Source organism: Acanthopagrus latus, chromosome 4 (genome assembly GCF_904848185.1).
Source record: "Acanthopagrus latus isolate v.2019 chromosome 4, fAcaLat1.1, whole genome shotgun sequence".
Taxonomy (NCBI): domain Eukaryota; kingdom Metazoa; phylum Chordata; class Actinopteri; order Spariformes; family Sparidae; genus Acanthopagrus; species Acanthopagrus latus.
Window position 1 is genome coordinate 26,443,302 of NC_051042.1, and position 13,369 is coordinate 26,456,670.

The following is a 13,369-nucleotide window of genomic DNA, read 5'->3' on the forward strand; positions in this document are numbered from 1 at the left end:
AGCAGCTAACTTTATTTGATAAAATGTATCTTTCAGATTGCTGCATCAGAGCCAAAGGGGGACGTGATTTAATTAAAGTACTATTCCTCTAGGCAACTTATTACCAACTCTATTACTACGGACATTTTTTTAACAAGATACTATACCTAAAAAAAAAACAAACTAAAATTTCAGAAAATCTCTTTAAAAAAAAAAAACAAAAAACCTGCTAAAAACAACAAAGTCAAGCATTTCACACATTTATTTGAAAGAACAGCCATACTTTGACTGGATAAACGTCTCAGATAAGACACACACATTTACTGACATTCATGTCATATACAAAATATAAGACTTTCCAAATGTAACCAAGAGCTCACATCCTCGAGGACAGGCTAGAGCCGCCCACCCCTTATTATTATTTATTCAATAACCAGTTTCAACACCACCAATACTTTGGGTGGAAAAGAGAGAGAAAGAGAGAGAAAGAGAAAGAGAAAGAGAGAGATCACATTGCTTGGTTTTCACCACTTCTCTACACAAGAAGTGGTGTACTTACATTCTCCTGGCTGACTTTAAAATCTTTGGAGTATACAATCTTACAAGTTTACAAATACACATACAAACAGGAAATGAAGTAAACAATGTATAAAGAGGGACTACACACAGTGCAACACATGTGACGTATAGCAACAAAATGCAGAGTGGAGCGCAAAAGAAGCCTGAATAGATATTAAAAAAAAGATATGAATGAAGATCAATGGATTGATATGATCTCACTAGTGAGGTGAGCGACTTAACATAACTCAACAACCAGCATCAGAGGAAATCTGTCTGCAAGCTCATACAGTAGTAGTTGAATTAAAAGTTACTATAAGACACAATAAGATAATTTCAATACATTTCTTAAAGAAATAGTATCTAAATTGTTGCTCTGTTGCACTGAGAATGTGTTTTTTTCTTCCAAGTAAGATCCTGTACAAGCTTCCAGACACAGTAGTACCAGTAGTCCACAACAAGTTCTGAACCAAAATGTCAGACAGGTAACTCCCTGATCTCAGTACAAGTCTAAACAAGACCTGCATGATGTCAGAGTCTGTACTTAGCCTCTGCACTATGTGAAGGGTAATGTCAACCCACCAGGTCCCAGTTTTATTACATGGGGATCAAATGAAAACAGCAGGAACAGGAACAAGAAGAGTTGTGTATCGGCTCAGACGCTCAACAATGTGGTCTCCGTGTGACATCACAGTAAACGAAAGGGGAGAAAAACAGGTAATATACAGTATCTGGGACATAAATAAAACGTACGACGTTCGGGAGTAGGTCCTCTTTCTACAGCATATGGCAGCTGAGTTCAGTACACACGTCTCACATGAATGAATTTTTAAAGGCAGAGAAGCATGTGTGAACCCAACAAGCAGCAAATGGTAAAACAATGACTAAAATCACAAAACCAAACTGAGAAAAGAGGACTTTAAGGCTTGTGCGGAAGAGTTGAGCAAGTTATACAGACGAACACGCAAACGGAAAATTCAGTAACACTGACTTCACAGTACCTCAAAGTAACCAGGGATCCATTTGTTTCCAGAGATTATTGGCATGACGCTTGCCCCACAGGCTTTAAAAAAGTATTACTTATGGGTATTTGTCTTACTGAGAAAAGATGCACCACTGCCATCCAGTTTCAATCGTATATTCAAAGGGGAAATCTGTCATGTTATATGTCGGTGCCCAGTCAGTGTTGATGGTAAATATAGTCAACTGAAGCAATACATTCCTCATTGTGTTCTGTGTTGACTGAGAAAAAGCTATGCTCTGCTATCTGAGCTTAGATTGAGCTTTTGTGTAGCCAGGGGGCATTCTGCTGCTCATTAACAGAATTTGTTCTCGTGCTTGTAAAATAATTCCAACAGCATCCATAAAGTAGGAGAACTCCGTATTCTCGGTCAACATAGTACGCACCAATTGATTTATGAATTAATTCACTTTACCTTCAACACTGACTGGACCTCCACATAAAAACACAGCATAATTTCCCTTTAACCTGTTAAGATGACTGGATGGTCTAAACACATTACAAAAGTCAAAATGATGCAACATGTTCTATCATATGAGGAAAAAACAAAAATGAGATATAATATTATTGTGATAGATTTGCTGGTGGTCAACAGGTGCAGAATCGACTATTAGAATTTAAATGTCAAACAGTAGCAAGAGCTGAGTATGTGGTGTGAGTCCAGTGGAGGCCTAAATCACTCTGCATTACATTTTAGACAATTCATAATGTAAACACCTCACACTAAAATTCAACTGTGTGCTTGAGGAAAAAGAAAGTTTCAACATAAAGCTGCAATGAATCTAGTCAGTACTCTTTTGATTAAGTGTCTGTTGCAGCATTAATGAGGTTCACCTTTGAATTATACTTAACAGCCAACTTAGTAGCCATCTCATTCAAAACAATTCCACAAATATATGTATGTTTTGACTTTTAAAATAAAAATGTGAAATCACTCCAGGTAGCTTCTTTGGAAGACTCTAAAATTGGCTTTATGTTGAAGGTTTTGTGTGCTTTAAGGAAGTTTTAATCCCTAAAGTGAAGGAAAAACCCACCGTTTTGGTCACAGTACCACCTAAAGTCAAGTAGAAAAGACATTTAAAAAAAAAAAAAAAAAAGAAACTAAACACAGTCACCGAGTAACCGAAGAGAACATGTAACTGGGTTAAGAAAGTGTACTAATGTGTTGCTAATGAAGAGCATGGCTGAAGGATTCTTCCAGTAGAGAAGCTATTTTCTGTTGGTCCACCTGTAAAGACAGAAACAAATATTTTTAAAGAACCTAGGACATCAGGAAAGATTTACCAGTCTGTTAGACAGTGGAGATATGGCTCATCACCACCACTGAGATTCATATACAAGTCAGTAATACAGTCATGGAAATCCATAAAGAGGACTGAATCATAAAGACAAAGGTCTACATATACTCTCGCCCACAGAGCGATGAAGTGACTATTAAGCACAAATGTGGGTAGATGAGTGGGCACAGGAGTACATATGAAGCAGTAACTGCGATAAGGCTCTTAAAGAGGAAGGTGTGTGTGTGTTGGAGGGAATGTAGGAGAGTCATCAGGGGTCATCTCACCTTCAAAAATCACCAGAATGTTCACAGTTTGGTGCAGAAATAGCACATAAGTATCACCCACACATTTGCTTGCAGCTTTGCATGTGGGAGCGTGCGCACACACACACACACACACACACAAACACCTCTATCTTTGAAACACAAAAGCACCCACCTCACTGATTAAGCCCAGCTCCACCAACTCTCCGGCCAACTCTTGAACATTCTCATCTGAAACACACACCACTGAGTTAGTCCCAATAATTCATAGAGATGTAACATCATCTTCACATCAACAACCAATCACTCACTATCTTCTTCTGAGGAAAAGGTCAGGCTTAGGGGAAATACCACAGTCAGGAGATTTGATCCAGATGCTGCTTTTAAAACCGTTTTCCAGCAACAAACACCAAGTTGCAGCTACTGGTGTTGTACTTTGCATCTCTAAACCAAATATGATTTTTGCTAGTGCCAAATGAATTGTATATTCTTATGAACATCTAGGAAAGCTTTTATCAAATTAAATCTTATAGAGCTAAAAGGACAGAGTGGGACTTATCTAGCAGGAGAATGAGAAGTCAAACATGTTTTAACAAGCATGGTCTTCATTAGGCCATGACCTGTTAAAACAAGTAGCTGTTTAAATGTTCCTCTTTTACTTTGTCATTAAAGGCTTACTGATGTAATGGCTGGTCATAAACCCATTCTCCTTCCCTCAGTTTCAGAGTGCCCAGATTTTGGTTTCTGGGCTGATATTCATACTTTAGCCTTTATTTGACCATTTAACCTTAAGAAAGAGACAGTACATTTCTGGCAAGATTTCTTTAAAGGATCCACATTCAACAGTTAAATGGGAACAAATGTATCTAAGAAACTGCAAAGATTAAGATTATTCCACAGAGAGTAGAGTCAATAATCACTGTTACAAGGTAGAAACTTTCGTTTTACAAGATAACTAACTCTCTGACTGTGCTATTCCTCATACATTACATGAAAGAAATGAAAGTACTACAAGTGAACTACCAAGTGCCTCAACAGAAGTCTAAACAAAATATCAGCAAAGCTGCAAAAAAAGATGGAAAAAAAACACACACACACAACCACAAACCAGATTTTCTAAAATAAATAGTTCCTTAACTTTCTCCTGAAAACTTGAACTAATATCTTTGAGAACCTCCTTTCTGATTTTTCAATAAATGGATGGTATTTACTACAAGTGTTGTTCATTGTTATTTTAACCACTGCCACAATTTAAGACATTCTTTGACTGTTTCTTGCCAGTGGAGGAGTTGTCATGGTCTACTGCTTTTTAATAACCTGGCTGTCAATTAACAAAAGTATCAGGAATGTGGCCGGGACAAGACAAACAAGAGGAGGAGATGGATCATCCAACAACTTTGACATTAAGTAAAGAAAAACACCAACACCCCACAGCTATTGATATTGGAGCCGAGGGAGAGGCTTCCTGCCTTGTTTCCACTTTGTGCTATCAAATTAAATTATCTGACAAAATGTGGTGCTATTTTTGAGGAAAAAACAAGCTTCAGTGGAGAATGATTTAGAACAGGGAGCAGGAGAGCCACTCTAAAGGCCAATGGGGGGAAATTCAAGTGGTTCAGTTAGCTAGTGACCCTGCACATTGTGACTTTGGACTTTGCCATGTTGATAAGGACAGCTTTAAGAATATCCCCTGATAACAGCAGGAGGGACTGTTTACAAAGTGTACAGGGTGTGTCTATGAGACAGACTAGTGTGTGAGTGTACATGGATGTGTAAGTGTGTGTTATTAGGCTGTGAGTGTGCAAGAGAAGACATATGATGTGAGAAACAGTTGGAGAGAGATACAGAGCCAAAGGCATGAAGTCAAGTTAATATGAATGAATGTGTGAGAGAGAGAGCGTATGTGTGTGTGTGTGTGTGTGTGTGAGAATGTGCATGCGAATGAGAGACAGGGAGATGAAAGCCTGGAAAAGAGATGGTCAGATCTTGACACAGGAGGTGACAGCTGTCCACTGCAGCCTTTCACAGGCCAGGCATTCCCCACAAGCCTGCAACATTATACATGCCTACCATACCTGTGTGTGCGTGAGCACATTGGATCATGCTGCCTACATTATTCTGACCACTGAAACAGTTATGTTGTATGTTCTTTTCTCATTCGCCTTCCTCTGGTTCAATCTTTGATTTTAAAATAAATACATAAAATCAAGTTAAGAAAAAAGTCCTGGATTTGGCAGAGAAATGATTGTTGTTTACAAAGACAGTGTTACGAACAGATTTCATGTTTGTTTGGGTTTAAAAGCCACCATAAACATTAAAAAAACAATTCTGGAAACATTTTGTTTCATTTTTGATTTGGACAATTTGTTGGATGATTTGTCCAAAATAGAGGTCCAAGGTTTTCATGACACGAAAGCGACAGTCAGTCTCTGCGCCTAAAATAAGTCGTGCATACTGTATATTGTGACGCCACTGAGTTGCGAGCTGTCTGGAATCTCACTTTTCCTTTCCTACATGCCTCAGTGCACACACATGGAGAGGTGCTGTACATTAAAACTCTGTGTGTGGTAAAATCTGAGTACAGGGAACTATGCAATGCAGTAATTCACACAGAAATAACTGTTTCATTTATCATCACCTCTGGTAAAATGTCATTCTACCACTGGCCTTAAACCTGAGCTGTAAACCTACCTGCACAAAAGATACGCATGTAAGACATGTCACTCCCTACCATATCCCAAAAATGATTTTACACACATGAAGAAGTGCTTAAAACAGGGATTAAACTCGATGACAGACACTGATACGGGTCTGACATTTAACAATATCAAATGATATTGCCTAACTGCAGGAGCCACTGTAATATTGACTGAAATGTCAAAGGTAGATCCTTAAAAAAATACTCTGCCCTATTTTGTTTTAGTGCCCAGATCAAACCATCCAGCTCATGTCTGATATCATGAAATTTGATTGCGAACATCACTGTGAGAGAGCTCGCTGAGACTGTGGGCACATCGCAACAAAGGTAACTATCAGTTAGATCACAGAGAGAGAAAGTGTCAGTGGGTGATAGAAGCAGTTGTCTTACGAGGTAACATGTCACAGCTTAGATGTCTATTCAGTTTATCCTCCAGTTTCAGCAGTAATGTTAGCTATAAAGAGAAAAACAGACAACAGCAGACAAAAAGATTATTAAAAGTTATTTTCTTTTCTTTTTTTTTATCGCTCTATGGTTAGGAAATACCAGCAATATCTTGCTGCTTGAGGGTGACCTATATGCTGCATTTGGATTTAGTTAAACATTAGCTTATTAAACCAGAATATTTTAACAGAGACTTACATGATACTTTGCTCCCTCCTCGACAGCTTCAACGTTACACTGCATATGAATGACCTGCCAAGGAAACATGGAAATCCAAATATGAATGGTTTCAACTACTGTTGATTCTTTACGCAGTAAATATATTGATTCAGTGACTGATCCTGAAAATAAAGGAATGTCATCAGGATGATTACTTGTGAAATGTCCGCAATATGCTTCTGTCTTTCTTTTGTGAGATACAATATTATGAGTTGTACAAACCCGCCGTGTCTCAAGCTCTGCAGGTTCGGGTGTGGGGGATTTGACCAGGGGGACGACAATGGGAGATTTAACAGTCTCCTGTTGAGGCTGCTGAGGACAGGGCAGCCCGAACGCCGTCATTGGATAAATACCGTTCCTGGTCCAGGGAAGGAGGGAGACACAAAGAAATGGGGAGGTGAAAGAGAGGGGATATATTTAAACAAAATTGCCACATTGATACTAAAACATGTATCAGCATAGTTTATTTGTACATAAACAGTACCTGATTATCTTTCTATATAGATGAAACTTTAATTCAAAAACTTTTCAGTGTTTCACAAAGGTCAATAAACACATTAGTCATTAACTATTAAAACATTAGGAATTCCTTTTGGTTTATAAAATCATGGTCCACCTGTGATCCGTTCACTTCTTCAGCCATGATTTCATATCACACAGAAACAGAGGTCATAAAGTGACAGTTGAAAAAAGCAAAGTTTCTGCAATAATTTTAGAGTAACAGTAAAATTTAAAGGATGGACAAGTGAGGAGGATGGACTGAACATTTAGTTAAATCACATTAAAACATCAGGATTAATGTCTTAGGAGACAATTATAAAAAAATAAATATCATATTTCAAAAGATGATGGAAGCTAGACCACAACAGTCAGATAGTCTAATACTGCCCCCATGTGGTTGGATAGTGTCTTTGCTTCATACCTAACATCCTCCAGGAATTTGTCAAGCTCCAAGGCAGGAAACTGTGAAAGTCTACAGAAAGAAATAAGAAATCAAATAAGATTATCCACTTTGAGGATCTTAAAACCATATAAATATATTTTGTATTTTTTTCTTTACACATACAAGCAATAAAACACAGATAAGATACATAAATGCACTTTCGATAACTTGGTCTGTCATTACATTAATAAACCATACTGTATCTTCTTGTGCTATGTCTAGCTGATGCGGACTGCCACTAAAATGTGGATACCAGCTTCTTGTCCTTACTTGAGCTGAACGTCCTCTTTCGTCTCAGCAATGACCAGGCTGGGGTCCAGGTTCTTGGTCATTTCCTCCAGGGCGTTTTCAGGAATCATATCTGTAAATTATAAATCATTATAGACTGATTTGGTGGTAGAGGTTGTTTGGATGAATCCTTTTAAAATTATACTTGTTTTGATTGACGTTATTTGATGATGTGTGAGAGGCAGGAAAAGAGATTAATCCTCCTCTAAGTGCAATTAGTTTTAAGTTTTTCACTCTTATGTGTCAGAGAGTTAACCCTGACCCATGCTCAAATGTGTTGTTGGTAATGTAAAGAGAATTTTTACTCCTTTTTAGAGCACGTTTGGTCTCTCAGAAAAATATCTGGCTCTGTAGGCTGCAGGATGTTTGACTCTCCTCACTAGCTTGTCTTCTTTGTCTCCCTTCCACTTGGTGCTCTAAGGACACGATGAAAGACCCCTTCTCCAGTACACAAACATTTAATTACATTACGTTACTGGATATAGGTTCAGCTGCACCTCCTCCTGCTGAGCAAGCTCATGAGTTTTAACTCTAGCTCAGGTCACTTACTTGCTCTGTCTTCTTATTGACCATTTCAACCTGGTACAACTTTATTTCAGTCAAAAACCAGACAAAACAAAATTGTTTTTCTGTGTCATAAGAGTTTTGTAAGTTTATGTTAAAGACTCACGTTGGTGGCTGACAATACAATGTGCAGCCAGCAGTTTTAGCAGCGGTACTTCAAACAGAGCCTGGTTAAACAGCAGCTCTCGGGCTGTAGGCCTTGTACTGGGATCACACTCGAGGCACTTCTGGATTAACTCCTACAAAAACAAACATCTGGGTCACACACTGCTGGACAAACATCTTAAGATACACAAACCAGACTTTCTAAGACACGTTATAAACAAACACAGAGCTTAAAATGCCTTGATCTTTCAAAATACTCATAAACATGTAAGCACATACCCTCTGCAGCGGGTCCTCCAGTAACTGTATGGCATTGTTGATGGCCTCTTGAGAAACATAAGAGGACTCGCCATTTCCCTGGATTTCCAAAAGTGCCATCTGCAACACACCAACACACATGTTAACATACAGTATTGCACTGGTAAAGGGCTCAGTCCATTCTGTCTTTTTTGATGAGTCTCACCTCTAAGGCACACATGCCAAATGAGTAGATGTCTACAGCTGTGGTGACATCATCAACAGCTGCAATGAGACAAAGAAGGAAAAATGTAAAAACGTATTATTATAGGTCAGTCATTACTTAGAACATAGATGGAGTAATTAGACCAACTTGTGTTTAGTCTGCGATCCTAGTGAAACAAAATGTATTTAGTGCTCGGTATACAACACAAATTAGTTTTGAGAAACAATCAAAGTGTACCCATAGCAACGAATAGTGTTCGCTACTCACAATAACTACATTTTGTTGGACCATATATTTTCCCAGAAATATTTACAATAACAATAATATTTCTGAAACAAATTATTGCATTATAAATGTTGCTAATGGAGTTATCATGACAGTCCACTGACAAGCATCAAAAATTGGTATGAGATCCTTGTTCAGGGTCTTATTCTTGTTAACTTATTATTTAATATGTTTTGCTGTTACACTAAGAAGTCTTCCATACTATGTTGAATAAAAAACAGGAAAACACATTTAACAACAACTTACTATTCAAACAAAGGAAACCACAAACGTTTGTGGACAACATTAAGAGAGTCCTACAAATAGTAATATCTCATGACTTTTTTTCAATGTATATGTATCACCTGAATTACACTGTAATAGTTCTGGAATCTATCAATAACAACTTAGATAACACAAAGCGTCATTTGGATGATGTCTACCTCCGTATTCTGGAGCAAAGAAGTGCAAGTTCTTCTGCTCCTCATGACACGTCTTCACATGGTTGTTGATGGTGTCTGGGGCAACTGTAATACGACAGGAGGAGAGAGTATGGCATATAGTCAGTAGAGAAGTAGGACAGAGAACAGTGAGAAAGAGGAATATGAAGCAGGAGGATGGAATAAATAGTATAGACCGAGGAAGTAGAGTAACACAAAAAAGAGACTATGTGAAAGAAAAAGGAACAAGAGGGATATCATTTTTACTTTCAGACTGTGTCAACTACAGTGTTTGTGTTGCTGGTTTAAAGCTGTTTTTCTAGATAGAACAAAGTGCAGTGAAGCTTTTTTGGCTGGACTTGAGTCACTGCAGTAGTCATTTGCTTACAAAAAAACCATATCATACACCACTTCATTGGTGCATAGTTATTCATTTAACAAAAAGGGATATCAGCTCCATTTTGACACAAAATAATATTGGATATTCAGTTAAAGTGGTGCTGTGTAGTCATGGAAATTAACTGTATAATAATTTGATATTTCTACTCCTTAAATCCATATTTCAGTATCATTTGACTCCATTAACAGTACTTCACCTCCAGTGCTAAACCCTCCAGGAGGGAACCAGTGTAACTATACCTGATCCAATCTTGATTAACCCGTTGTGTTGGATGAAGATGGTGTCACAGGTCAGATTGCCATGGATGATGGGAGGGTCACATGAGTGGAGGTAACTGCAATACAGGAAAAACAACCAACAAATACAAAATCTATTTAGAAACTAATTTGATTGTTTTCCATGAAGTGCATTTATCTCTGGGGGAGCACACTGAATTGAACATAGCGTCTGAAAATGGGAAACCGACCTGAGAGCAGAGAGGATCTGTGTGCACCATCTCTTCCAAGCCTGTTGGACCAAACACCTTATCAGAATGCTTACTAGCTGGTTTCCAATGTGAAGTTACTTTGACTTGGATGTGATTCAACTTTGCTCCAAACATGTATATGGCACATGTGCAAATCCTTTCTTTGGCAAAACAGCCAGATTCAAACTAATGTGTTTACAAGATTAATCATCCTCACTCTTATCCGTGCTGTGATAAAGGGACTGTAACTTTTCACAAGATCTGTGGGTAATTTAAGGTTTTCATATCTACATACAGCCAGTCATTACCTTTTCATTCATGGTTTTGTGATTCTTCTTTGTCTTCTTTAGAAACTGTTTCAAGCTTCCTGATGACATATATTCAGTTATGAAAATCACCTGAGGGAGAGGAAGAAATTAGGGGAAACCTAGTAGGCTGAAATCATCAACTTACTTTTGAATACAGCTAAAAGATTAAACACCAAGCCTGTAACAATGTTTCAGTTTTAAGTTACGGTTGATGTTTTGGCAGGTCTGAGACTCACCCTAGCCCGGTTCTCCTTGGTGTCGGCCCAGTACTTGTGAAACTTGACAATATTTGCATGTTCCAAATGTATCAGGTTATCAAATACTGCCTTTACTTTCTCCTAAAGACAAAGGGAAAGTCACATATGATGAAGCACAATATGTTATAGGGTACATGAATTACCAAAGCACATAAAGACAGATTTAAATAAGACAACGGTGTTCCTTTCCATTTTTTATCGTGTGAGGTAAACTCTTCACAACATCACAATGAGCTGAATATTGTTTACTGTCCCAATCCACATTGATAATTATAGTTACAGTCAAGACAACATAATAATCAGTGCATAATGACCAAAGCGGAAAACTCTGACTGTTTCATTACCACTCCGTCACACTGGGCCTCACCTCAAGCAGTTTAAAGTTCTTCCTCTCTGAGATCATGACTTCATTCCACACTACCTCGACCCCTTCCTCTGTGTCCATGGCCAAGTACGCTGCGTCTATCCCAGGGACATTCCGCTGATTCACCTACAGCAGAAGCAAACAGAAAAAAAAAACATGAGATAATACATTTTAACAGTGACATGAAATACAATACATGTTGTATTGTATTCCATGTTTTTCAAAAACAGCTCACAAGAGAATTAACAGGAAAAACTTGAATAGCATATATTTACTGCCATCCTCCTCCTCTAGTTTCAGATGAAATGCACTGTCTTTCTTTCTTTCTTTCTTTCTTTCTTTCTTTCTTTCAGTTCTTGCCATTTTGTAAGGAAACTTCCTCAAATAATCTTGTAGGTACCAATTCATGAGGAGCAGTCCCTTTTTGGTGCTTGGTAAAATCTAATGACAGGATAACACACTGGCTAGAGGAGTGTAGTGTTGCCTTCGAGATACTTGATACCTATGACTTACACAGTCCCTCTGACCAATAACATGAACAAATATTATCATGAGTTTGACACAGATTCTTGAGTCTGATAACATTTGGTATGATTAATTACGCTTACATATGAGATATACTCAAAACTAAAAGGTAGTGATGTGGTACGTGAGAATAGAGCAAGGCCATGATGATGGGCCAGCAGGAATTTACATCCCTAAATGTGATGCAGTCTTTTATGGTAGGAAAAAAAATCTACACCACAAACTAACTGCATCTGTTAATTCATTGTTAAAGTCAACTGAGCAGCATGACTCTGGTGTCATCAGGTTCAAAAAGTCACTGTGGATTTGACATGGAGAAATGTGATGTGTCTCATGATAGCTTCATGGCACACATGACGTGGAAGAAGTTAGATACATGGATAGATAAATTTACCTCCTCTCTGCGTTTCTGCCAGCGGCCACAGGGACTCTCTTCCAGGATTTCTGACTCATCTTCACTCTCATCTTCATCCTCAGTCCCTGTGGTGGCAGGAGGCTGCATGGAAGCCACAGGCGAGGACACAGACGTTCCACCCGGTACCTGATGAGTACTACTGGACACGTGTCCTGCTGTGACCTCTGACATGTTCCCCTCTTCACCTGGAGCTCCTTTCGCCTGTGGGTCCGACATCGTGGCACAAGACGTATGCTCGCTAGATTTCCTTCTCTAGGCTCCAGCTCCTGGGCTGCGACAAGTGATAGGGAGCCTCTCTCTTGCCGTCTCCTCTCTCTGTTTGAGCTGTTCACGCATCCATTTTCTCCTCTGTTCTGGCTTTCAACAAGGTAGAGCTGAAGGAGGGTGGACTGTAAACAAATGACACATGGAGAAAGGCGGTGGGGTCAGATGGATACTGTCACCTTTTTGCAAGAAGCGTTACAAGTACGAGTACTTCCCCAACTAGGTTCGAAGAGCTGAGAGACGAGCATGTCACTCGGACTCTGTGTGCTACTATTATACTACATTAGTAGATAGTACTCAGAGTATGAGTGACTTTATTGTCACAGGACACTAAAACATCTGTCAGTGAGACTGACTGGCCACCGTAGCTTACTTAGTTAGCTGTTGAGGGCTCTTGCTAATCTTCAGCGTTAGCTTAGAGAAGTTCAGCCTCCCACTCCTTAGCTAACTTTCACGGCTAACAAGCTAATGGAAGGTAAATAAACAAATAGCTAGCATAAAGTTAAGGTGCAATGTACAAATAGCTTACCGTGGAACAGAAAACTAGCTGCGATAAAAGAGCCGTGGGTTACATACTGATGAAAAAGCACTAAAGAGAGACACTTTAAAAGAAAAAATGCTAGTTCGTCATAAAATATGTTGTTGGCTTTCAAGTCCCTTTCTCTTAGCAGAAGTGGGAGGGGCGGGGCAGTACATGGGGAGCGCTTGTTTGCGCACCAAAAACGCAGTTGTGCGGAGTTACTAGTAGAATACAGATACAGGGTTTGAATGTATGCATGACAAATGTGGCATTTATTACAACGTACTACGGATATATTTTTTTGTTTAATTAATGGACTAT

General features: G+C 38.8%; 1 protein-coding gene across 1 annotated transcript; it reads right to left on the reverse strand.

The window, feature by feature from the left end:
* Positions 1–223: 223 nt before the first annotated feature.
* On the reverse strand, positions 224–13,215 carry LOC119017871 (nuclear receptor-binding protein-like). Its single transcript, XM_037095004.1, has 18 exons — positions 13,058–13,215; positions 12,244–12,653; positions 11,328–11,450; positions 10,940–11,041; positions 10,704–10,793; positions 10,396–10,436; positions 10,169–10,263; positions 9,533–9,616; positions 8,826–8,884; positions 8,642–8,740; positions 8,364–8,496; positions 7,676–7,766; positions 7,385–7,435; positions 6,685–6,820; positions 6,442–6,495; positions 6,190–6,253; positions 3,277–3,332; positions 224–2,786 (listed from the first exon to the last, which is right to left on the reverse strand). Exons 2-18 carry the CDS (start codon positions 12,478–12,480, stop codon positions 2,727–2,729), a joined length of 1,575 nt encoding a protein of 524 aa, XP_036950899.1. The 5' UTR covers positions 12,481–12,653; positions 13,058–13,215; the 3' UTR covers positions 224–2,726.
* Between the last annotated feature and the right edge of the window lie 154 nt (positions 13,216–13,369).